Genomic DNA, 24,305 nt, shown 5'->3' on the forward strand with positions numbered 1-24,305 from the left:
TAAACCTTCATAAGGCTAATAAAAGATAACAAAAATATATACGTTGTAATAAGGGCAGCTTTTTTTCATTTCAGCATTTGTTGATTTTTACAGCTCAAAAGGATACTAGAGACTATGTAATTGATGATACAGCATGAAGGATATCAAGATAAATAATACATTTGCCATTGGTAAACAGAAATCTATCAAAAAACAAAGAGAAAAATACAATATGACTTAGGGAAACGTCTACCAGTTAAACTAGATAGTTAGTTTAACTGGTAGTTTCCATTTCAAATTGGAATGAAAAAGATTATAGTCTGATTCACAATATATTAAAATTTTTTTAATGTAAAGTATGAATTCCAGTTTTAAAATTATTTTTTGAGAGCAACATACTTTAAACTCAGGATAACACAACACTAGGTTGACAAACTGAAGTTGAAGATGACGCTCTAAGTTTGAACCTCTGACTTTAGTCACCATTAAGATTACTTGCCACAGATGGAATCATCTGTCAGAAAGGAAAGGAACAAGCTACCTGATTACAAGGGTCTTAGAAAATACACATTAAATTTTCATTTTTAGTGTGAAACACGTTAAGTCAATTCATTTAATATAATGCTGACCTCAATTTTTTCTGTTGTTTAGTATTAATTAACAGTATAGCACAAGTAGGGAAATTATAAATAAGATTAAAATGTCAGTGGAAAACATATTTCATGTAGGTCAAAAAGAAAGACTGCATTCAAAAATACTCCTGAATAGGAAGCCAAAATAATTCCACCAGAACTTTGAGAGGAGCCCCAAAAAGTCCAGTTTCAAAGATAAGAATAAATAAATATACAAACTATTAAGCAAAACCAGGAATATAGAATACTTTGAAACATCTGCTTACATCCATTTTAATGAACAATTAAAGGATACAATGTGTTAAAGACATATTGAAAAGACTAAGAGTGGGAAAAGACAGATGAATCAAATTTTGTTTATATCCTAAATAATTACAAGAGACTTTGAAAATGTAGTGTAATTCATCTTTTCTTTCCAGTTTAAAAATTTCTATCCATTGCCTCTATCTTTGGTGTCACTGCCACCAATAAACACAGTATACAGCTTAGAAATCTAATTACTATCTTCAACTAGGAAAAAGTAAATCAACATTACTCCTTTAAAAATGAGATATAAAGAATGTGATCCTACTTAATTTTGTCTCATGGTCCCACAATATTCTGAAATATCATGCCAAAATGTAAAAGTTTAAAAGGGAACGTCATCATTTGCTATAATTAAACCAAAAATTTAGCTACTGTACGCTGGTGTGATGACAGCTAGTAGTATGCAGAGGCTACAGAAAGACATAAAATACATATGTTTAGCTCACAATTAGTCAAAGGAAGGTTCACTTTAATGTGAAACTGAAGCATGGACAACATAATGCCTTCATGTAAATATGCTACAGCTTTGTTCTCTTGCAGTTTAAAGGGATGGTGTAATTATCTTAAATTTACACAAAACATTATGAAACATGGTAGTTGTTCATGATTAAAATAAAATAGCAATGTAAATTAATTTAACAGTGTTAAATATATTCACATGATCACCATTGTGATTCAAAATGGCCACTAATGGAGTTACACAGCAATATATGTACATAACATTTGCCACAACAGTTTTTGTTAAGTTTGACTTTTTGCAGACCAGGTAATTTCATGAGACAAATAATCTTGTATCATTCTTTCATATTATGAAAGGAATTAAATGTTGTAAGTAGTTTCATTCCTCTAGGGGAGGGGGAAGGAAGAACCTCTAAAAAGTCAGTGCAAATTGAAGAGAGTTCTACCTTCTTGAATATTTGAACTTGTAGACCAAGATAAGATTCCTATAAGCTGAGGATAAACAAACCTTAAGATATTAAAGAATCTCGTAACATTGTCAGCGGCATTTAGCGGGTATTTGCCACACAGAGGAATCCCAAGTCCTATAGCAGAGCCTTCTGAGAATATTGTTGCTGTGGCTGAGGTGGCTGTTGACTGCCTCCTGGCTGAGGCAGTGTTGATGATGTTAAATTATAGTTTGGCACCTGGGACATATTAGTTCCTGCATTCTGGTATATAGTGACATCCGCAGTAGCAGCAGCAGCAGCAGGAGGAGGACTATATACTGAAGCCTGGGTGGGATATGTATTTCCTTGAACGGAACTGACCATTGTGCTGTGGAGGGGGGGAAAAACACTCGATTAGATCAATACTGACTTATATAGCCATTTAGAGATAAATAGGAAAGCCATTCATTAAACATTCATTCATTCATTCATTCATTCAGTCCAGACCATAAATATTTATTAAATACCTATAAGAGCCAAACCCAAACATCACTAATTTAGGCACTGGGAGATCATAAAGAAAGAAGTGAAAAGAGTCCTTATTGTCAGGGAGCTTAAATTCCAGTAGGAGAAAAAAGATAAATTTATAATAGGTTAAGTTGTCATAAGTGATACGAAGAAAATGAAATCACAGTAGGAAGACCAGGAGCACATGGGACAAGAGATTCTAGTTCATGAGCAGTGGTAAGGGAAGGCCTCTCAGATAAGACAACATTTAAAAGACAGCTGAAAATCATGAAAGGAGTCATATTGATTATCAGGGGAAAGGGGTCAGTGTATCAGGCAAAGAGAACAGTAAATACAGAAGCCTTTGAGGGGAGAAAATGCCAGGCATGTTCAAGGAACAGAAGAGAGGCCATGATGGAAGCAAGAGCAAGCAAAGGGGAGGAGACCATAATATCAAGTGGCAGAAGGAGGAGGAGAGCCTTAGACTATGTAGTGCCTTGTAGACCATAACAAGGATTTGGGCTTATATCTGAGTGAGATGAAGATACTGAATAGCTGGTTTTGGACAGAAGACGGATATAATTTGACTTTGGTTTTAACAGACTCACTTTGGGCCAATGAGAGATACAAGGATACCTGAAAGGAGGCTACTGAAATTGTCCAGATAAGAGATGACAGGTAATTAGAGCCATGGTGGACATGGTAAAGAGGGGAGGAAAGGGTCAGATTCTGAAGGCAGTGCCATCAAAATTTGCTCATGGGAAGTAGTTAAGTGCCTGAAGTTTTAGAACTGAGTACCTTGGAGAGAAGCCATTCACTAAAAAGGAAGACTGCACATAAGGACTACAGTAGATCTGGGGAGGGAAAATCAAAGTGCAGTCATAGACGCATTAAGTGAGAGACCTAGGAGAGTCACAAAAGATAACAGGCCTAGAGTCCAACTGAGAGGTCAAGACTAGAAATACGCATTAAGGAGTCAGCACACACCCAGTATTCAGAGTCATGGACCTAAATGAGATCCTCTGGGAAGTGACTACAATCAGAGAAATAAGTAGTTCTTATTTAAACCCTAGACTAGAAATAAGATAAAGAGGCACCAGGCAAAAACTCACAATTTACCCAATACTCTCTTACATATCGCTGCTCTGCCCTAGTTCTCCAGCTTGTCACCCATATGCAGTCATTAGTTAATCTCCTTTAGGATTTAGGATTAACTTTTTCCCCATCTCTTATCATTTTGTCCTGCAATTAGACAATCATTTGTTGTCTAATATACACAATCTGCCAGCTGCTTCTTAAAAAAAAAAAAAGAAAAAAAAAAAAAGAAAAAAAAAGATTTATTTATTCATGAGAGACACACAGAAACAGAAAGAGAGAGAGGCAGAGACATAGGCAGAGGGAGAAGCAGGCTCTTCGAAGGAGCCCGGGATCACAACCTGAGCCGAAGGCAGACACCTAACCGCTGAACCACCCAGATGTCCCACTCTGCCAGCTTCTTACCTAGCCTCTAAAAATTCATCTATACTACTGCCATTTATAGCCCTTTAATAACAAGCTTTCCCAGACAAGACCCAACCTCTTTAGCATATCTATATATAGAATCATTCATTATCCTTGCCAGTAACTCCGAGGGTATCTCTCCTCTGTTCCACCACAAGACTTTAATCCTCTAGTAAGAGTGCACTGTTTGGTAATGTCCAAAAACATGCCATGTGTTTTCACAATTCCTCAGTTTATTCATTCCATGAGTACCAAGCCATTTCATACTACCAACTCTTTACTAATGATAGAAAAATCTTTCTTTATTCCTCCAGGCTAAGAATAACATAGCTTGAACATATTTTCTTGTAAATCTTCCCTGAACCACAAGGTTCACCTACAAGTATCATGCTGCAAGTACCTCTATTTGTAATTTGTTCTAATTACATATTTGTGTCTGCCTCTACCAACCATAACCAGTAAGCACACTTTGAGGCTAAGAAATTCAATGGTCAGCTAGTATTTGACCACGGGGCCAAGACTACCCAATGAAAAAAGGATAGCCTCTTCCATAAATGATGCTGAGAGAACTGGATAACCATGTGCAGAAAAATTAAATTGGACATCGGTCTTATACCATTCACAAAAATGACCTTGAAATGGATTAAAGACTTATATTGAAGACCTGAAACTCCTAGAAGAAAACAGAGAAAAAGCTGTTTGACATTGGTCTTGGCAGCAATTTCCTGGATATAACAGCAAAAGCACAAGAAACAAAAATGATGTTAGCTTGATGTAGTCAAACTAAAATGCAGTGCAAAAGACACAATCAACAAAATGAAAAGGCAACCTACAGAATGGGAGAAAATGGTTTTAAATCATATACCTAATAAGAAGTTAATACCCACTATATAAAGAACTCATATAACTCAACACCAAAAAAACTAACAACTTGATTAAAAAATGAGCAGAGGAAATGAATATATAGTTTCCCAAAGAAGACAGAAAATGAGCAGTAGGTACATGAACAGTGTTCAGTATTACTCATCATCAGGGAAATGGAAATGAAAACCATAATGAGATATCACTTCACACCTGTTAAAGTAGCTATGGGAAAAGAGAATCCTTGAGCAGTGTTGCTGGGAATGTAAACTGGTGTAGCCGCTATAGAGAACAGTATGAAGGTTCCCCCCAGAATTAAAAATAGAACTACCATATGATACAATAGTCCCATGTCTGGATATATATCCAAAGGAATGGAAATCAGGACCTCATAGAGATATCTGCCCTTCCATTTTCACTGCAGCAATGGCTCACAATAGCCAAGATATGAAAACAACCTAAATGTTTACCATTGCATGAATAAAGATGTGGGGTACGCGCGCGCGCGCACACACACACACACACACACACACACACACACACACAAAATGAAACATTATCAGCCAGGACAAAGAAAGTAATCCTGTCACTTGTTACAACTTGGATGAGACAGGAGAACATTATGCTAAGTGAAATAAGATACAGAAAGACAAATACCATATGATCTCACTTAAATGGTTACCAGGGCATGGGGGTTGCAGAAAATGGGGAAATACTGAACAAAGGGTACACATCTTCATTTATAAGATGACCAAGTTTGGGGACCTAATATAAAGCATGGTAGTTCTAGCTAATAATACTGTATCATATACATGAATGAATGCTGCTAAGGGTTAATCTTAAATGTTCTCATCACACACACACACAAACACACACACACACTACACACACACATAAATTGTAACTAATGGAGGGGATGAAGGTGGTAGCAAATACTATGGTGGAGTGGTAATCATTTTATAATATATAAATATACCAAATCAATAAACTGTATACCTCAAACTTACACAATTTTTTTTTAATGTCAGTTGTATCTTAATAAAACTGGAAAACACTCTTAAGTCATAATGGCACAGATGAAATGTTCAGTAAACATCTGTTTAACAGAAATAAATTGAAATAAGAAACCAGTACATAGCTCTGCTCATCTTAATACTATCACTGTCATCACTGCTACAGGCAGGTTTAGGAAACTGCATCTAGTACCACTTTACTAAATTATAAGATTGTCCCAGGGTGACAGAACTCTGGACAAATGATAACCCTAAAACCAAAATTATATGTAAATGATTAAGAAATGGCCATCTAGGTATGAACTGAGGGACACTTAAAAGCCTGCCTACCAAAAATAGAAATAAAAATTATTCCTCATTGACTGTCATCTGTAATTAAAAAGCTTAAGTCAAATATGTAGTACTTCTCTATCAAGCATACTTCCAAACTCAATTCTTGCTCCTCTCAATTTTGTTATCCTACATTTACTTTGTTATCAATTTTCTCATTTAAACACGTAACTCTAATTTTTATGTATTTATAAATATATGTTATATATGTATTTGTGTATGCATATATCTTTTTAAAACTATATAATATAAATAGTAAAATATAAATATGAATAATACATATGTATATTTAAAAACTTCCTTAAAGCCTTTGTGAAGCCTTTGCAAGGAATTTAAAAAATATATCTCGTTGGCTTAATAGAGCACTTGAAATTCCCATCAATATTTGAACATTTATTTATCAAATACCCACTGAGTTTCCAGCAGGTATAAAACTGTGCTATACAGCATGCACACAAAGGTTAAAGAGATCGAGCACTAGCTCTCAATATATAATAGATCAGGGGGGATATAAACAAGTAAAAAAGTGAAAGGCAGGAGGTATGCTGGGGTCCTGTGACAGCAACAAAAGAGGAACAGTGTTGGGAGAGACAGGAAAGGGGAAACAGGTGCTCTAGTAAAGATGAAGGTCAACTAAGAATAAGAATAGGAATCTGCCAGGTAAAGAGGGCTAAATATTTCAAGGAAATACTCTACAAAAGGCACCTATTGAAATATAGATGTGTTTCTTAAGAGATGATATTGATAGCTACAGTGTATCAGTGGAATCAGGGCCCGGAATACAGAGCAGGACCCTACACCAGGATTTCACATCTTCACTGCAGAAGCAGATAGAGCAACCCACATCAAAAAAGCAAGAAGAGGATGCTTCAGCGCTATAGCATAACACAGTTTAAGCACCTGCCGATAAATTATCTCTATGGGCCTGACCTCAGAATGGTTTCCAAGCAAGCTCTAGGAACAAGGATGCTACAGCAGTATATAACACAGTAACAACAGACTAGCTGGGAAAGAGGTAGCATTTCTAGCTAATAATAAAGTATCTATGCACATTCTCAACAATGCCTACCTGCTTTGTATCTAGTTTTTAAAAAGCATGTTATTTCCCACCAATCTGCTTATTTTCCATATAAGTGTATTCGTTTTCATCAAATTTCAACTTAAAATTTTAAAAAGTCCTAGAAGAGAAAAAGCTATTATACCTAACTTTTTATCCCTATGCTATACAACCCAGTAGAAAATGACCTGTTTTTTGGTGCCTATAATAGGCTTCATTACCCTTCTTCTTAATGTCACTTAGGAATATTAGATGTGACCACAAAATGATGTGTGAAAATCCCCAAGAATCCCCAGTGTGACTTTTCTGAAAATGAATAATACAACAATGATGGCAATATGTTGGCATTTCTGGACAACTTCAACACTGATGGATAGGTTTATACAAATTGTGCCTATGTACACAGGCATAGGCCTGTGAACATACAAAATACTTCTGTTGTGAGTCAGAATATCATGACGTCTAGAATGACACACTGCTGACTTCCTAATGTCTATCTTTTCTTCACTTCAAAAGAAAGACTTTGGTTTAGGGCCCTACTGAAGCAGAAGAAACACTTCTATAATTAGACATTTTATCATATATAATCATTTAACTATGTGCTAGGAGGCATTATAAGTAAAGAGCCAAAATATGGGTCTGTCATGTCATACTCAGCTACCTGATGCATGAACTATACAGGCATACGGCTTCTTGTACCTCCTTTCAAAGGTTTATCTTGTTATAATATACTAAATTCTGACACAGGGCAAAAAGAAGGAAATGTCTGTCTTACAAGCCATCCCAGAACTATAAATTCTAAAACAATAATGATAAAAACATTTAGATTTTATATGAAGTTTGTGGAGGATAAATTATAGTTATCAAATTTAAGTTTCATTTAAGTCCTTGAAGTAGCATCATATACTCAAACAAAAAAAGATTAAGGGCTGGGCTCAAGATGGCCCTAAAGTCACTCCATTTCATGAATGTAACAAATACACAACTACATATGAAACAATTTACTCTGAAAAAGATCAGAAAACTGGAAAAACAGAACCTGTGCAACAAAGGACAAAAACCATTGAGACAGGCAGGAGAGGCAGACCATGTGGACAAAAAAAAAAACCCATCCCAGGCACTTTGATCTACAATTGAGAGAGATCTCAAATATATATACATTTTCCCTGAGGAGAAATTAACCTTTAGATCCTGCATGAGGGGAGTCCCCAAAATGTTGGGCTTTGAAAACCTACGGCACTTCTATCCAGGAAAAACACAGACTATAGGGCACAAAGAACTTGTTCTTAAAGGGCTAGTCATGCAGACTCACTCAAAATCCAGCACTACAATACCAATTTGAAAAGTGCCTAGACCATATGTAAACAAGAACCACTTACTAATCTTGAAGTGCCTGCCAGAGAAGCAGGAAACTGCTGGGATTTTCTTCAGGAACACAGATACTGGTATGAGCCATATTAGTGACCTCACTGTACCTTGCCAATGTCTGTGTTAGCAAGTACCATGTTGGAACTATCCTTTTAACCTGCTAGAGCCAGTAGTCATGTCCAGTGGAGAACTCTGCCCACAACCACAGCACAACCATGAGGAACCATCATGCCAGGACAACAGCCCCACCTACCACCCTGACACAGCACATCTGTGATGCACAGCCCAATCAGGCACCAGCCCCACCCACCTCCACACCCCAGACTGGGCCCTGACACAGCAGAGAAGCATGTATAATCTACATAGGGGACATCCTATGAGCATCTAGCTCTGCTCAGACGGGATTATGCTTCTGTCTTCTATATGCTATTTACTACACAAGGTCACTCCTTCAAGATCAACACAGGTAGTTAATTTACCTAATACAAAGAAATGAACAGTTAGGCCAAAAGAAGAAACAGAGGAATATGTTCCAATGAAATAACATGGAAAAATACCAGAAAAAGACATTAATGAAAGAGCAATAAGCAATCTGACAGAATTAAAGTAATGGTCATAAAGAAGTTCATCACACCCAGAAGAATGGGTGAACAGTGATATATTCAACAGAGAGATAGAAAATATAAGAAAGTACCCAACAAAAGTTACAGAAATGAAAAATACAATAACTGAACTGAAAAATATACTGGAGAGGTACAACAGCAGGCTGGGTGAATCCAAAATTGGAATACAAAACAATGAGAATTCATCCAGAAGGAATAGAAAAAAAGAATGAAAAGAAAACCTTTAGTAAAATACCAAGAATAGCATTCTCATTATGGGGTCCCATAAAGAGGAGACAGAAAGAAAATACCAAAAAACTTATTTGAAAAAAGAATAGCTGAAAATTTCCCTAATCTGGAGAATGAAATGAACACACAGGTCCAAGAAGCTTAAGAGAGTTCCCAAGAATATGAACCCAAAAGATCTACACCAGGACACGTTATAATTAAAATGGTGAAAGTGAAAGATAAAGAGAAAATCCTAAAAGCAACAAGAGAAAAAAAAGTTATTTCATACAAGAGAACCCCCCATAAGGCTATCAGCAGATTTTTCAGCAGAAACAGCGGAACAGAAGACAGTATTCATAGTGCTAAGAGAAAAAACACTACAATCAAGAATTCTCTACCCAGCAAGATTATCATTCAGAATTGGAGAGATGAAAAGTTTTCTAGATAAGCAAAAGCTAAAGAAATTCATCACCACTAAACTTGGTTTCACAAGAAATGTTAAGGAGATGACTTTAACCTGAAAAGAAATGGCACTAATAAGAAGAAAACATACAAAAGTAAAAATCTCATTGGAAAAAGTAAATATAGAGTAAAGGTAGAAAAAATCACTTATACAAGTAGGAAGATTAAAATACAAAAATAGGGGATGCCGGAGTGGCTCAGCAGTTGAGCGCCTGCCTTTTTTGACTCAGGGAGTGATCCTGGAATCCTGGGATCAAGTCCCACATCGGGCTCTTTGCATGCAGCCTGCTCCTCCTCTGCCTCTGTCTCTGCCTCTCTCTGTTTCTCATGAATAAATAAAATCTTTAAAAAAAATACAAAAATAGTAAAATTAACTATAACCGCAATAATTAGATAAACTCAAACCTTAGCTAGATGAACCAAGAGAAAGAGAAGGATCTAATAAACAAAATCAGAAATGAAAAGAGTTTTGACTGACACCACAAAAATACAAAGGATAAGCAGCAACTACTACTTGAAATGTAGAAAAAAATGGAAGTTACTTGAAACAATCTTCTACAAGTGAATCACAGAAAAACAGAAAATCGGAGTAGACCGATTAATAGTAGTAAAGATGGAATCAGCAATAAAAAACCTCTCAACAAACAGAAGTCTAAGACCAAACAGCTTCACTGATGAATTCTAGCAAACATAAAGAAAATTTAATACCTATACTTCTTCTCCAACTCTTCCAAAAAACTGAAAAGGAGAGAATACTTCCAAAAATCAATTTATGATGCCAGCCTTACCCCCCCCCCCATACCAAAACCAGATAAGGAAACCAACCACACACACACACACACACACACACACACACACCCACACACACACTAATTACAAGCCTATCACTGATGAACACTGATGCAAAAATCCTCAGCAAAATATTAGCAAACCAAATTCATCAATATATTAAAAGGATCATATACTATGATACCAAGTGGTATTCATTCCAGAAATGCAAGTATGTCTCAATAACCACAAATCAAACAACATGATATACTACTTTAACAAAACTAAGGATAAAAATCACGATCATTTCAGGGGCACCCGGGTGGCTCTATGGGTTAAGGCCCAACTCCTGATTTCGGCTAAGGTCATGATCTCAGGGTCTTGGATCCAGCCCCAGCATGAAGCCTGCTTAAGATTCTATCACTCCCTTTATGCCTCCCATCAACACCCCCTCCCCCACTCAAAAAAAAATTTTTTTTTAATTGTATCATTTTCATAGATGCAGAAAAGCATTTGATGAAACACAGTATCCATACAGAGGGACCATTACTCGACATAAGAAAAGACATAATGACACAGCCACAGTAACACTATACCCAAAGGAAAAGGCTGGAGAAAGCTTTTCTTCTAAGGTCAGGAACAAGACAACGATGCCCACTCTAGCCACTTTTATTCAGCATACTATTGGAAGTCCTAGCCACAGCAATTAAGCCGAAAAATAAAAAGAAGGAAGGGAAAGAAAAGAAAAGAAAAAAGAAAGGGAAAGGGAAAAGGAAAAGGAAAGGAAATGCATCCAAATGGGAAAGTAAGAAGTAAAACTATCATTAGCAGATGATGATAGGATACTATATGTAGATAAACCAAAAGACACCACCAAAAAATTGTTAGAATACATGAATCCAGTGGTCAAAGATGCTTGAAGATTTTGTAAACACACAAAATCAATATACAGAATTGTGGCATTTCTTATATACACTAATGACTTATTAGAAAGAGAAACTAAGAAAATAATCCTACTTATAGCTACATCAAAAAGAATAAGATACCTAGAAAAAAATTTAACCAAGAAGGTGAAAGACCTGTACAGAAAACTATAAGGCATGATGAAAGAAATTAAAGATGACACAAATAAATGGAAAAATATTCTGTGCTCACATGTTAGGAGAATTAATATTGTTAAATCTCCATACTATCCAAAGCCATCTACAGATTCATTACAACCTCTATTGAAATTCCAAGGGCATTTTTCACAGATCTAGAACAAACAGTTCTAAAATTTGTATGGAACCAAAAAAGATCCTGTATAGCCAAAGCAATCTTGAGAAACAACAACAAAGCTGGAGATATCGTGCTGCCTGATTTCAAACTATACTACAAAACTACAAAAACCAAAACAGTGCAGTATCAGTATAAAAAGAGACACAGAAATCAGTGGGACAGAACTGAAAGCTCAGAATTACGCCTATACACATGGACAATTAACTTACAACAAAAAAGCCAAGAACGTACACTGTAAAAAAGGATGCATCTTCAGTAAATGGTGCCAGCGATACTAGACAGCCAAATGCAAAAGAATGAAACTAGGCTACCAGCTTATACCATACACAAAAATTAATTCAAAACTGGGACGCTGGTGGCTCAGTGGTTGAGCATCTGCCTTTGGCTTGGGGCATGATCCTGGAGTCCAGGGATCCAATCCCGCATCAGGCTTCCTGGGTGGAGCCTGCTTCTCCCTCTGCCTATATCTCTGCCTCTTTCTCTCTGTCTCTCATCAATCAATAAATAAAATCTTAAAAAAAATGGATTAAAGACTTGAATATAAAACTTGATCACCATAAATTTCCTAGAAGTAAACACAGGAGTAATAAGCTCTTTGACATCAGTCTTAGCAATATCTCTGGGGATCTGGCTCTAAAGGCAAGTGAAATAAAAGAAAAAAATAAATGAATGGGATTATAACAAAATAAACAGCTTCTGCACAGAGGTAACCATCATTAAAATGAAAAGGTAAAAAAAAAAAAAAGAAAAGGTAACCTACTGAATGGGAGAAAGTTTTTGCAAATCATATATCTGACGGGATTAATATCCAAGATATATAAAGAATTCACATAACTCAACAAAGGAAGAGAAAACCCAATTTAAAAAGTGGGCAGATGATCTGAATAAACATTTTTCCAAAGAAGACATAAAAATGGCCAACAGACACAGGAAAAATATTCATTCCACATCAGTAATTATGGAAATGCAAATATAAATCACAATGAGATATCCTCTCACACCAATTAAAATGGGTATTATCGAAAAGACAAGAAAGAAGTATTGATAAGGCAGTACAAAAAAGGGAACCATCATACACTGTGGTGGGGATGTAAAGTGGTGTAGCCAACAGTATGGAGATTCCCTAAAAAATTAAAAATAGAATGATTATATGATTCAGCTGTTCCCCTTCTGGGTATTATCTGAGGAATACAAAAATATTGATTCGGAAAAATATATCCAACCTTGTGTTCACTGTAAGTTTATTTACAAGAACCAAGAAATGGAAATAATCAAAATGTCCACTGACAAATTAATCGATAAAGATGTGTGGCATATGCCTTTGTGTGTGTATACAGTACTGTATGTAGTATACATATACTACTCAGGAGTAAAGAAGTCTTGCCATTTGAGACATTAAAAGTATTATGTTATGCTAAGTGAAATAAGTCATATAGAGAAAGACAAATAGTGTATGATTTCACTCAAATGTGGAATCTAAAAAACAAAACAAAACAAAACAAAAAAAAACCACAACAGCCAAGCCAAGCCAAGCCAAACCAAACCCACAAAGAAAACTGGATGTTACCAGAGAAAAAGAGGGCAAGGGAACAGGTGGAATGGGTGAAGGAGGTAAAATGAATGGTGATGGATGTAACTAGACTTTTAGAAGCAATCACTTTATAGCACATACAGATAGAGAATTAAAATGTACATCTGAAACTTATGTAAGTTTATATGCCAATTTCACCTAGATAAAAAGAAAAATTATAAGAAATTTTAAAAATACAGAACCAAGACCTGAATATAGCAGTTCAGTGAGTAGTAAGACAGAAGACTAGCTTGCTGGTCAGTAATGCAATACTGCAGAGGTTCATATAAAACCCACTCATCACCACAAACAGGGCTGACCATCTGGTATTAAGTGATGGCATCTATCCTAGGTTTTACTCATGCAGCTCTTATGGTTACAGGTGATTTGGGACATTTAAGAGTTATAATAGTAACTCCAAACAAAAGTAAGAAAATAGTAAAAAATCAAATTACTTAGGGTAAGAAGCCTGAGTCTGCTGACTGGAAAGAGCTGGGTTTACAGATGGTGGAACTGCTCCTTGGCTGAGAGAAGACAGTTGCTCTGGGGGAAGACTGTAGCTCTGGAGATGGCTCATCTGTGCACTCCCTGCAACCAGGTAAGTACCACTTTGAGGAGGTCCTGGATATACCTAGAACAGTTCATGAAAAAAAAAAAAATTTTTTTTTTACATTTTCTAAGATTTTAATAGGTATGCCAAAATTTCTTTGTATAGGCATTCAGTTACAAAGTGAACACAGTGAAATCTCTGAAATCTTTCTAAAAGTTACTTCTTTTGATAGGCATTTTAAAAAATACTTTTCAGTGATGTGGGCTTTTGATTTTTGTTCTTAGGTAAACATGAGCTAAGTTCATGTTTATCTCATATAGAAGCACTGAAGGAACTTACTTTGAAACTTTATACTAATATCATTTCTCTTTCCATATTGATATTTTAAGTACTTCCCTAAAAGAAATCCCCCAAAAATGCTTAAGAAGTGTCTTTGAATTCACTGTTTCAAGTCAACAGACTTCGGGATCCCTGGGTGGCGCAGTGGTTTAGCGCCTGCCTTTGGCCCAGGGCGCGATCCTGGAGACCCGGGATCGAATCCCACGTCAGGCTCCCGGTGCATGGAGCCTGCTTCTCCCTCTGCCTGTGTCTCTGCCTCTCTCTCTCTCTCTCTGTGACTATCATAAAATAAATAAAAATTAAAAAAAAAAAAAATAAATAAAAAATAAAAAAAAAAAATCAAGTCAACAGACTTCATTTGCTTATAGGTATATGTATTTCCATTACAGTTTAGTAAACACAAAGCACCTAACTTTCAAAAGGAGGGGTCAACAAACATTTTTGCAAAAGTCCAGATAGTAAATACGTTAGGCTTTGTGGGCCTCTCTGAACTCTGACCATATAGAAAGCAGTCAGAAACAATGTATAAATGAATGAGAATGGCTACGTTACAGTAAAGGTTTATAAAAAAAAAAAAAATGGCTGGGAGGCTGCATTTAGTCTTTGGGCTATTGTTTGACCATTCATGCATCTATAAACTATACTTACTTTAATCAAAAGAGACTGACCTCTTAAATGCCCAAAATCTTAAACTTAATATTCTAATTCTCTGTTGTATTAATTAGATCCCTCCATTTCACGTTTACAAGGAGAACTCCCATTGTTTATGTAGTGAGATTCTTACCAGCTGTTAAGATAGTAGTAACATAGTCACCAGGAGATAAAATGATCTTAGCAGTTCTTTTAAGCCATAAGAGACTCGCCTCACCATACATCAGAATACAGAAGGTCTTAATTATAAATGGAGCTATTCCAGCCTTCTCAAATGCATTATTTTTTTGTACTTTCCAATCGAAACATGCAAGAATTTTGTGTTGTTCTTTCCCTCAAACTGGAATCAAGAGCCATGAGTAGGTATCACCTATCCCCGTGTTGCTCAAGTCTGGCTGTTCAATTCCAGAATCTGACCCTTCATTTCAGGGGAAGTGGGCCATTTTAAGAAAAAATATGCATAAAGTTTATTTCCTCAGTTACTCATACTCTGTATGAGTAAATGGAGCACTTGGCTAATTATTCCCTATATAGTAAACTCTCTGAGTTTGTGGAAAAGGGGCTCTTGAAATAGTTGATTACAATGAATAAAGGGGAAAAGGGCTCTATTTTATATTCTATGCCTTCTCATGTAATGGAAGAGGAAAACTCAGATTAAAGCATTTTACTATAAAACCTAAAATGTAAATACTCAGAAAAATTTAGTAATAGATATTTTACTCAGACCAAAAAATGTGGTTCTTAACCAGATAATTACATATGAAGTTTTAAAAATATATAGATACTTGAACCTTATTCTTGAATATTCTGATTCAGTAGGTTTGGGGTAGGGCCAAGGAACCTGAAATTTTTTTTGGAAGTTTGATTAATGATTCTGATGTATCTCCTTGAAGAAAAGCAATTTTTTAAAAGGAATATTTGGAATAGTGTATTATACACATGTATTTGTCAAGTAAAAAATTCTTTTAAACTTTATTCTAAGATTAGTTTTAGAAAGTTTCACATCTTACAAAAACACAGCTATTCCAAATAATCTCAAATATATTGAGAACTTAAAATGATATCTTAATAAACACCTGGGAGGCTCAATCAAGAAGTGTCCAACTCTTGATTTTTGGTTCAGGTCATGATCTCAAGGTCTAAGATCAAACCCTGCATCCGGCTCCACACTCAGCAAGTATGATACTGCTTGAGATTCTCTCCTTCCCTCTCTCTCTGCCCTGTCCCCCTGGTTCACATGCTCTAAAACAAAATCTTAAAATAAGATTATAAAATAAAATAAAATGACATACTTAATTTTTAAAAGCTTACCTGAGAACCAGAAACACCAGATGACTGCATATAATACTGCTGATTCTGTAATTTTGCATACATCGAATACATTGGATCTTCATTCATTAACTTGGTATACAATGAAAGTGCTTCCATCACTTTAACATTAAGTTCTGAGAGTTCTGAATGTTTTCTGAAATATTACATAGCAATTTCAAACACACAGTAATTTCAAACACAATTGTATTATTTAAATAATACACTGTTCTAAATAAGAAGACATAAAAATAGCAAAAATATTAAGTAGACATTACTAAAAATTTAACCTTATGGCAGAAAATACCCTGTATTTTAGCTCCAAGGCAACCAAAATTGTTTATGGTATTGTGCTGGGAGAACTTTAGCTTATTATACTTGACTTTACCTTGAAATAACTAGGTGTCCCTAGTAAATAACAGATGGGTAGGTCATTTGTGGGCTCTGGTAATGCCATTTATAGCATTATAATGATTACAGTAAATTACCATTTTTTTTAAAAGACTAATATAATTAAGGTGAAATAAATGTTCACCTTAAAAAATAGATACGTCTAATTCTAATCCCCATATCTATAGTGGAAAACAACGGAAGGAGAACTGATTCTTTTGGCATATCTTTAAAATAATAATAAAAAAGTACACCTATCCCCATATGCACTTAAAAAGAACTTCAGGAAAGATAAAAAGTATAGATATAGCATGTGTTCTTTTACCTATCAATATCTTCCAGCTTTTCATCAATGAGCGGTCCCATCTGGTGACACATTGCTAAGATAACAAGATTTAAAGAAATATAAGAAAACATAGCAAAAAGAAGCATCTCTCTCATGGATATTCATATAAGTGAGACTAGGTTATAGAGGAGTGAAAAATGTTAACTTTTTCTTATAATTCTCAATTTTATTTAAATATAAAGCCATTCTATAACAGAACACTATATAGCCTCTAATTATTCTTTATGTGTAAGGCTAATGGCAAGTTTACCTTCAAGATGAAGTAACTCTGGAAGATCTGGTTGGTCATCACTGGGATCTGTACTTTGCAACATCTGTAGCAATTGGTCCATTTTGTCCTACAAGAGTATTTTTAAATAGTTAATAGGAGAAGCAATAAATCCTTAGGCAACACTAGGGTCTCACCTCATTAATTAATGATAGAGAATGTTTGTGATTCATATGGGATTCCAATTTTGCTTTTATGTATTTAGTATCTGTGCATTCTCTTTCATACCATGTGTGTCAGAGCCTTGAAAGTTCTTCCTACTTACTTTCAAAACTGCAGAGACTCTCTTAAATCAGAATAAAGAGCCATATTTAAACTTACAATGTGTGAGTTCTTCAATCTGTTATGTCATGCTTATGGATTTGTGTCATTTTGTTTTGGAGCAGCTGTAGTCTTGCCATGTTGACAGGTGTAACTTCTCTCTCAAAATGGCATTGCTTGTGACTAACAACTCGTTATTATTTTTCTACCATGGTGAATGCAGCAGCTGTTTTGGCGAGGCATAGCTCAGCTATGGAAGGAGGAAGATTTGTAGTTTCTCTGTTTTCCCATGTGAGAAGGCTGGAAAAGCATCTCAAAGCAAGTACTCAGATCTATTTCAGAATCTTTCCTTGTAAAAACCAAAGGAACTAATGAAGCCATCATTACATAAATATATCTATCTATTACACAAGTATATATATACTCATATGTAAGTTTTTAAAAATCAAAATAATGATCTCATGTACCAAAAAATAATACTGTAATAATTACTAAGTTTTATCCATGCATGGTTTTTACATGGCTATGTTACTAAACATAGGTATATTAGGTAAGTAATGTAAGACTACCAATTCTAAGCAGTCATTTAAATCAAAACAAAACCTATGTTTCTGCAAAGAACAGCTTGAGAGATAAATGGTCACTGGACAGTGAAAGCAACATAAGTATATAAAAAACTCTTCTAAAGTCAAAAGAATTTTGTATCTTGAAATGGATACTATTTTTCAATGTAAAAGATTCACAATTTTCATTTTAAATGGCCTTAAAGAGGATGGTGTCAGAAGTTTGCCTACAGAAAAAAAAAGGGGGGAAGTGGGAGTAACATGAGAATCAATTAACGTGGATAATTTTTGTTTTATTTGTTCACAGAATATTACACCCTATTTGAAATGATCTAATATCCGAGAAATGAGATTTCTATTCAGACAACTAGGCTGACTACTGTACACATATCCTCTTATGTAATACAACTGGCCAAACATAATACTCCCCATCAGTCAGATTCCCTGGCTCTCAGCACAGTCTTCTACAGCTTCTCTAAAACAACACAAATCAGACTTTCTGTTTATGGCTCCTCCCAAAGAAGCCTGAAAATCTATAAAATCCTTTCAAATATCTTAAAGAGGACATGTCATTTTTCATCATAAGTTTAAAATGTTAAAAAGGATGTACTTTCCAGAACATTAAATACTGATCTTCACAAATAAAAGCCACATATTCTATTAAATATATTCTATCCAAAAAAAATTTCACAACAGTTGTGTTAGCAATAAAAAAAATTTAAAAAACAAAAAACTGCAAACAACCTAAGTTCCAATAGTAAAAGAATTAATCATATAAACCCATTCTATGAATACTAAGCAGGAATTTTAAATATTGAGGTACAGAATGGGACTAGAGAAGACAGTTTCATGGATAATCTTTGCTTTGTCTATATTGCTTGAGTTTCAGAACATAAAATACAAGCATTAATCAAGTAATCAAATTTTTGAAGAAGACTAACAGGTACTTCAACTTCAATACCAAGTATGAACCACTCTCATGGAGGAAATCACTTACTTCATCAATAAAGGCTTGCTCCGGTTCTGGCTCTATTGTTTCTACTTGAACATCATCACTAAATTGTACCGTCTTCTTCTCTGTTTTGACTGCAAAACATGTAATATTTATCTTTTCCTTATAATAAACTTAAAATTCTATCCTAAGTACTTTAAATTGCATGAGAGAATTTGGATTTTTCTTATACTCCCTTCAATTTGGGAGACTCAATTTAAGGAATCATTAAACTACAGATTTAGGCAATAATAAGAGAACATTATTTTATGGAATTCTATGAAGATTTCTTAATTTTCTCTTCTAAAGATTTTACATTTTCCATAATAGATACTTCATTAAAAATAAGAGATGTGTTTCTGAAACAAAGATTAATCACCTACTACATATGAGAGTTTAGTAAATCGGTGGACCAAAAGTAAAGTTTTACAAGTCATAAATGAACTCTGCAAATTAAAATAAGTCCTCTTTTAAATTTCCAGTCCTTTCAAAGAAAAAAATCTCATTGGAAAGATCATGCTATTTCCATGTAGTGAACTAAAGTCAGCTATACATTCTATGGCAAGCCACTCAGACTTTTTAGTAAGAGAACGACATCCAGGTCAGTGAAGAACTTTATAAGTGACATTGGTAGTGATCTGAATTTTCCACTGAATTGGCCTGCATTTTTTAGTTACATTATTCTTTGAAATAAAAATGGGATTATGAAGGGATCTGCAAACCACTGGCCAGAAGCACATATTTCTCTTGCTTAACAAAGCAATCTTTTAAAACTATTTAATATATCATTAACTAGTAAATATAAAGCTATGATTAATAGAGCAATTAACTTTCTCCCCCAAAATATTGAGAGGCCCATACAGCTTTAAAGGAAAGAAATTCTTTTCTGCACTTTTCATCCTTGTACCAATGTGGTGAATCAGTATTAATAAAAATATTAAAAATCAAGATGAGAAGGGGTTTGGGAACAGAGCAGAATTAAGAAAGAAAAGGAAATATATTAAATTTTTACATGTGCATAATAGAATATTACATTTCCCCCCAAATGAATCTCTTATACCATTTTTTTTTAAAGATTTTATTTATTTATTCATGAGAGACACACAGAGAGAGGCAGAGACATAGGCAGAGGGAAAAGCAGGCTCTCTGGGGGGAACCTGATGTGGGACTCGATCCCATAAAACTACGGGATCATGCCCTTAGCTGAAGGGAGATGCTCTACCACTGAGCCACCTGGGCGTCCCAATCTCTGATGCCATCTTATGAGATATGCCCATTTTAAAAATGCGGTTAACAGCAGCACTAGTAATATTAAAAACACTTGCAAAGGGAAAGCTAATGTATGACACAGCCTGGATTTAAATGCCAATCTATCTGGTGCTACCATCCCACATACTGGAATCTGGCTAATGATTTTTTTACTCTAAGAACAAGAACCCATACCACTTATGTATTCTGTGTTGTATGCTTCTGTATAAAATGCAGATAATTTAATTTCCATTCAAGTCACCATACAGTAAAATTCTATATACACACAAAAACTTTCTGCTGATTTTATTTTCCCATGGGGGTAAAAGAGACATGTGCTAGAGATATTTCTGCATATGCATGTGTGTATGTATTATATAGGTACACAAAATAAACTCTTTTCACAGTATCTTCCTACACTTTCACAAGGAAAACAAGCTAAGCAGGGTAGGTACTTCTACTGAACATTAAGTAAAGTGGGCTTGTTTCCTCATAAAGAATAATGCTATGAAGATCATGCTAATACTCATTTCCCAAGCCTAAGAACTACAATTCCATTACATAAGCTCTGCTGCTCCTGCTCTTCTTTTCAGTAGTCTAAAGTAAAACACAAGAAGAGCCAGAACACTCATTTTAAAGCTGCACTGATATATGTTGGGGGGGAAAAGATGAGCTGGCTATGATCCATAGGAGATCTTGGATCTCATCTTGAACAGAAGTCCAAGACAATTCTATCTTTCCCAATAGCTTATTGAGGACAAAATAAAAACAAAAAACCCAAACCTCAAAAAACAAAAAAATCACTACCATGAGCCCAGGTTAAAAAGTTGGCACACAATACATTGCCATTTAAAATGGGTTCTACAACATATTTTCTGAGCTCTAACAAAAAAGAGCTCCATTACTAGAATGGGGATCAGGAATCTGTCACTCTCATAAATCTGTCATAAAATGACATGAGACAACTTGGCAATAATTATGAGACAACATCATTTCATCAAAGATGAAAGTAATGTCTGATTTATTGTTAAAGCCTTCTCTTCAAAGTGAAGTGTTCCTAAATTTTTTCAAGAAAAGTATCTCTTTTATATATACATATATACACACATACACATGTATGTAAATATACACACACACATCTATGTATCACTTTTGTACAAATATTTATATAGTCTGTATCCTGGGTAAGACTGAGTACTATGGGGACACCTGAGTGGCTCATCAGTTGAACATCTGCCTTTAGTTCAGGGTGTGATCCTGGAATCCCAGGATTGAGTGCCCTTGGGGAGCCCGCTTCTTCCTCTGCCTGTATCTCTGCCTCTCTGTGTTTCTCATAAATAAATGAATAAAATCTTTTTTTAAAAAAAGAGTACGACATGCTGTTGGATATGAAAATATGACTAAGACAAAGATCCTTTCTTAAAATTCTTGTAAACTAAAAAAGACCTAAACATCCTGCAGCTTGTAACTGTCTCTAATCCCTTCTCCTGGCACTAGAAAACTAGATGAGGTGAGATATTTTGCCAGGTAACTACAGCTTACCAACTTATACATAAAAACTCTTAAAATTCTAAATCTTTCAGTCACTAAAATCTTTCTACACTAGAACATATTTCTGTTTCCTTAAAATAGAGAGAGGTTATGACTTAATCTTGATGACCCTCACTCATCATTATGATGATCAGTGAAGTATAGTATTATGTAAAAATATAGTGAACTGTCTACCAACATTTTGGTAGATTATCATTAGTTACATCTCCTGCAACTATTGTGCCTGCCAATAACATCACTTTTCCTCCTATGCACCACTTCCAAGTTTATTTCCCCTAGTAGCCCAGGTTTGGAAACCAAACAAAAAAGTACTTACATGATTAGTTATGGCTCCTTCTGACTATCTGACATGGAGGCTTAGGAAAGCCATTATATTGCTTACAGGCTACTGCTTCTGTTTGGAGCTAGACACTAAAGAAACGGCCTTAATCTTAGAACAGCAAGAATTCTCTAGAAGATTACACTGTACTAGTCATACTTTATCAACTGAAAATGAAAATACATAATGCAAAAATTTCATAACACTTCTTAATCTGCAGTTTTATAATGGCACATATCTAGTTTTTCAAAAGAAAAGTCCACAGTCAAAAAAAAACAAAACAAAACAAAACAAAACACACACACACACAAAAAAAAGTCCACAGTCTGCCCAATTATCTGATTAAGGACAATCTTAGTAGACAATTTCAATTTGTAGATAATTAGATGATTTCTGGTAAATAACCTACTGACTAGTAAGCTGCAGTTTTTGTTTTTTTTTTTTAATTTTTATTTAGAGACGTCTGACTGGCCTAGAGGTTAAGCGCCTGCCTTTGGCTCCGGGCGTGATCCCAGGGTACTGGGATTAAGTCCCACACCGGGCTTCCTTCAGGGAGCCTGAGCTTCTCCCTCTCTCTATGTCTCTGCCTCTCTCATGAATAAATAAAATCTTTACCAAAAAAATTTTTTTAAATTCCTGTTAGTAAAAAAAATAAATAAAAATAAATAAATTCCTGTTAGTTAATATACAGTGCAATACTGGTTTCAGGAGTAGAATTTAATGATTTATCACTACATACAATACGAAAATATGGAATGCTTCATAAATCTGTGTGTCATCCTTGCACAAGGGCCATTGTAATTTCCGTATCGCTCCAATTTTAGTATATGTATTGCAGAAGCAAGCACACAAGATGCAATCTTTGTAAACACTTTGCAGGCACTATCACCTGAGAGTCCTAGCTCAGCTTGTAACTTTCCATAACTTTCCATAAAGTTGAATTTACTCAACTTTCATTTAGAAGACAACTGTGGATTATCATCCACTTACAGACTAGAAAATACTTACTCATTTCTGGTTCAGCAGTAAGATCAGCAGTCACAAAATTAGAAGGAAATAACCCCATACCTTGATGGGTTTCACCTTTCCACCAGTTGGGATCACTAATGAGGAACAAAAAAGAATACCTGATTATAATAAAGATTTTTATCTCTATAAATGTCTACCTTTTACAGTGTTTAACTTGCATTATTACTGGATTTGAATCCCCCAAAAATCTAATGAGGGAAGAAATGAATGTACCATTATTACAAATAGAAGATGAAGCCTCAAAGATGTTAAAGAAGTGTTTAAACACACAGCTCTTATCTTTTGGAAGGCTGGTAAATGCTTTGAGGATTTAATACAAGATTGTGAACTTTCTCCCCAAAAGAGAGATCTCTATATTTGTCTTCAGGTAGTTCATGAGTTCCACTGTAAGATTCTTTTGTAATAAGATAATGATAGGCTCTTAATTCAGATTCATTCCTAAATGAGCGCTCTCTGTTGTATATACTCGCACATTCCCATCCCCACAAGAAACAACATGACAGATGACATTGTTTATAATAAAACGTTCACAATGAACACTCTCAGATACATCCCATGGTTCACCATTGTACCCTTGGAGCCTAGTATAAGGAAAGCTAGCAAGCTCTCAATGAACATTTTTGAATGAATCAATCAAGGTTTTGTGCAATTTCCAGCTAAGCAGCTCAAACTTCATTTTCTTTTACTCAAGAAACAACAGAAGTGTGATACTATAGGAATAAACTAAATTTTTTACAATTTATTTTTTAAAACCACTTGCAAATGTTAGTACTTCATTATCAGTAAAAATCATCAGTAACAATTTTTGAGTGAACATAAATAAAACTAGAGTCAAAAGCCAGATGTTCTCATCAGAAACACAAAGTTGCTGAAGGGGAGAGGCATAGAGGGATAACTGGGTGATGGACATTAAAGAGGGCATGTGATGTAATGAGTACTGGGTATTATATAAGGCTGGTGAATCAATCCTAGACCTCTACCTCTGAAACAAATAATACGCTCTACATTAACTGAATTTAAATTAAAAAACAGGGATGCCTGGGTGACTCAGCAATTAAGCATCTGCCTTTGGCTCGGGGAGTAATCCTGGGGTCTCGGGATCGAGTCCTGCATCAGACTCCCTGCATGGAGCCTGCTTCTCCC

At 35.1% G+C, this 24,305-nt stretch overlaps 1 protein-coding gene and 1 non-coding gene across 5 annotated transcripts in view; both read right to left on the reverse strand.

Annotated features, from left to right (window-relative positions):
- Positions 1 to 303: 303 nt before the first annotated feature.
- The window catches only part of STAM (signal transducing adaptor molecule), a 79,762-nt gene continuing 55,760 nt past the window's right edge, over positions 304 to 24,305 (reverse strand). For all 4 annotated transcript variants that reach the window (XM_038529991.1, XM_038529990.1, XM_038529993.1 and 1 more), the window contains 7 exons: positions 23,142 to 23,236; positions 19,022 to 19,110; positions 17,183 to 17,270; positions 16,912 to 16,966; positions 16,200 to 16,353; positions 13,804 to 13,979; positions 304 to 2,192 (listed from right to left, as the gene is read on the reverse strand). In XM_038529991.1, the coding sequence (XP_038385919.1) occupies positions 1,961 to 2,192; positions 13,804 to 13,979; positions 16,200 to 16,353; positions 16,912 to 16,966; positions 17,183 to 17,270; positions 19,022 to 19,110; positions 23,142 to 23,236 (889 nt within the window). In that variant the 3' untranslated portion in view covers positions 304 to 1,960. The remainder of the gene's footprint in view (positions 2,193 to 13,803; positions 13,980 to 16,199; positions 16,354 to 16,911; positions 16,967 to 17,182; positions 17,271 to 19,021; positions 19,111 to 23,141; positions 23,237 to 24,305) is intronic.
- On the reverse strand, positions 22,878 to 22,981 carry LOC119870538. The gene has a single exon (XR_005356214.1). It is a non-coding gene; the product is annotated as a U6 spliceosomal RNA (small nuclear RNA).

The sequence above is a fragment of the Canis lupus genome, chromosome 2 (assembly GCF_011100685.1).
Source record: "Canis lupus familiaris isolate Mischka breed German Shepherd chromosome 2, alternate assembly UU_Cfam_GSD_1.0, whole genome shotgun sequence".
NCBI lineage: Eukaryota > Metazoa > Chordata > Mammalia > Carnivora > Canidae > Canis > Canis lupus.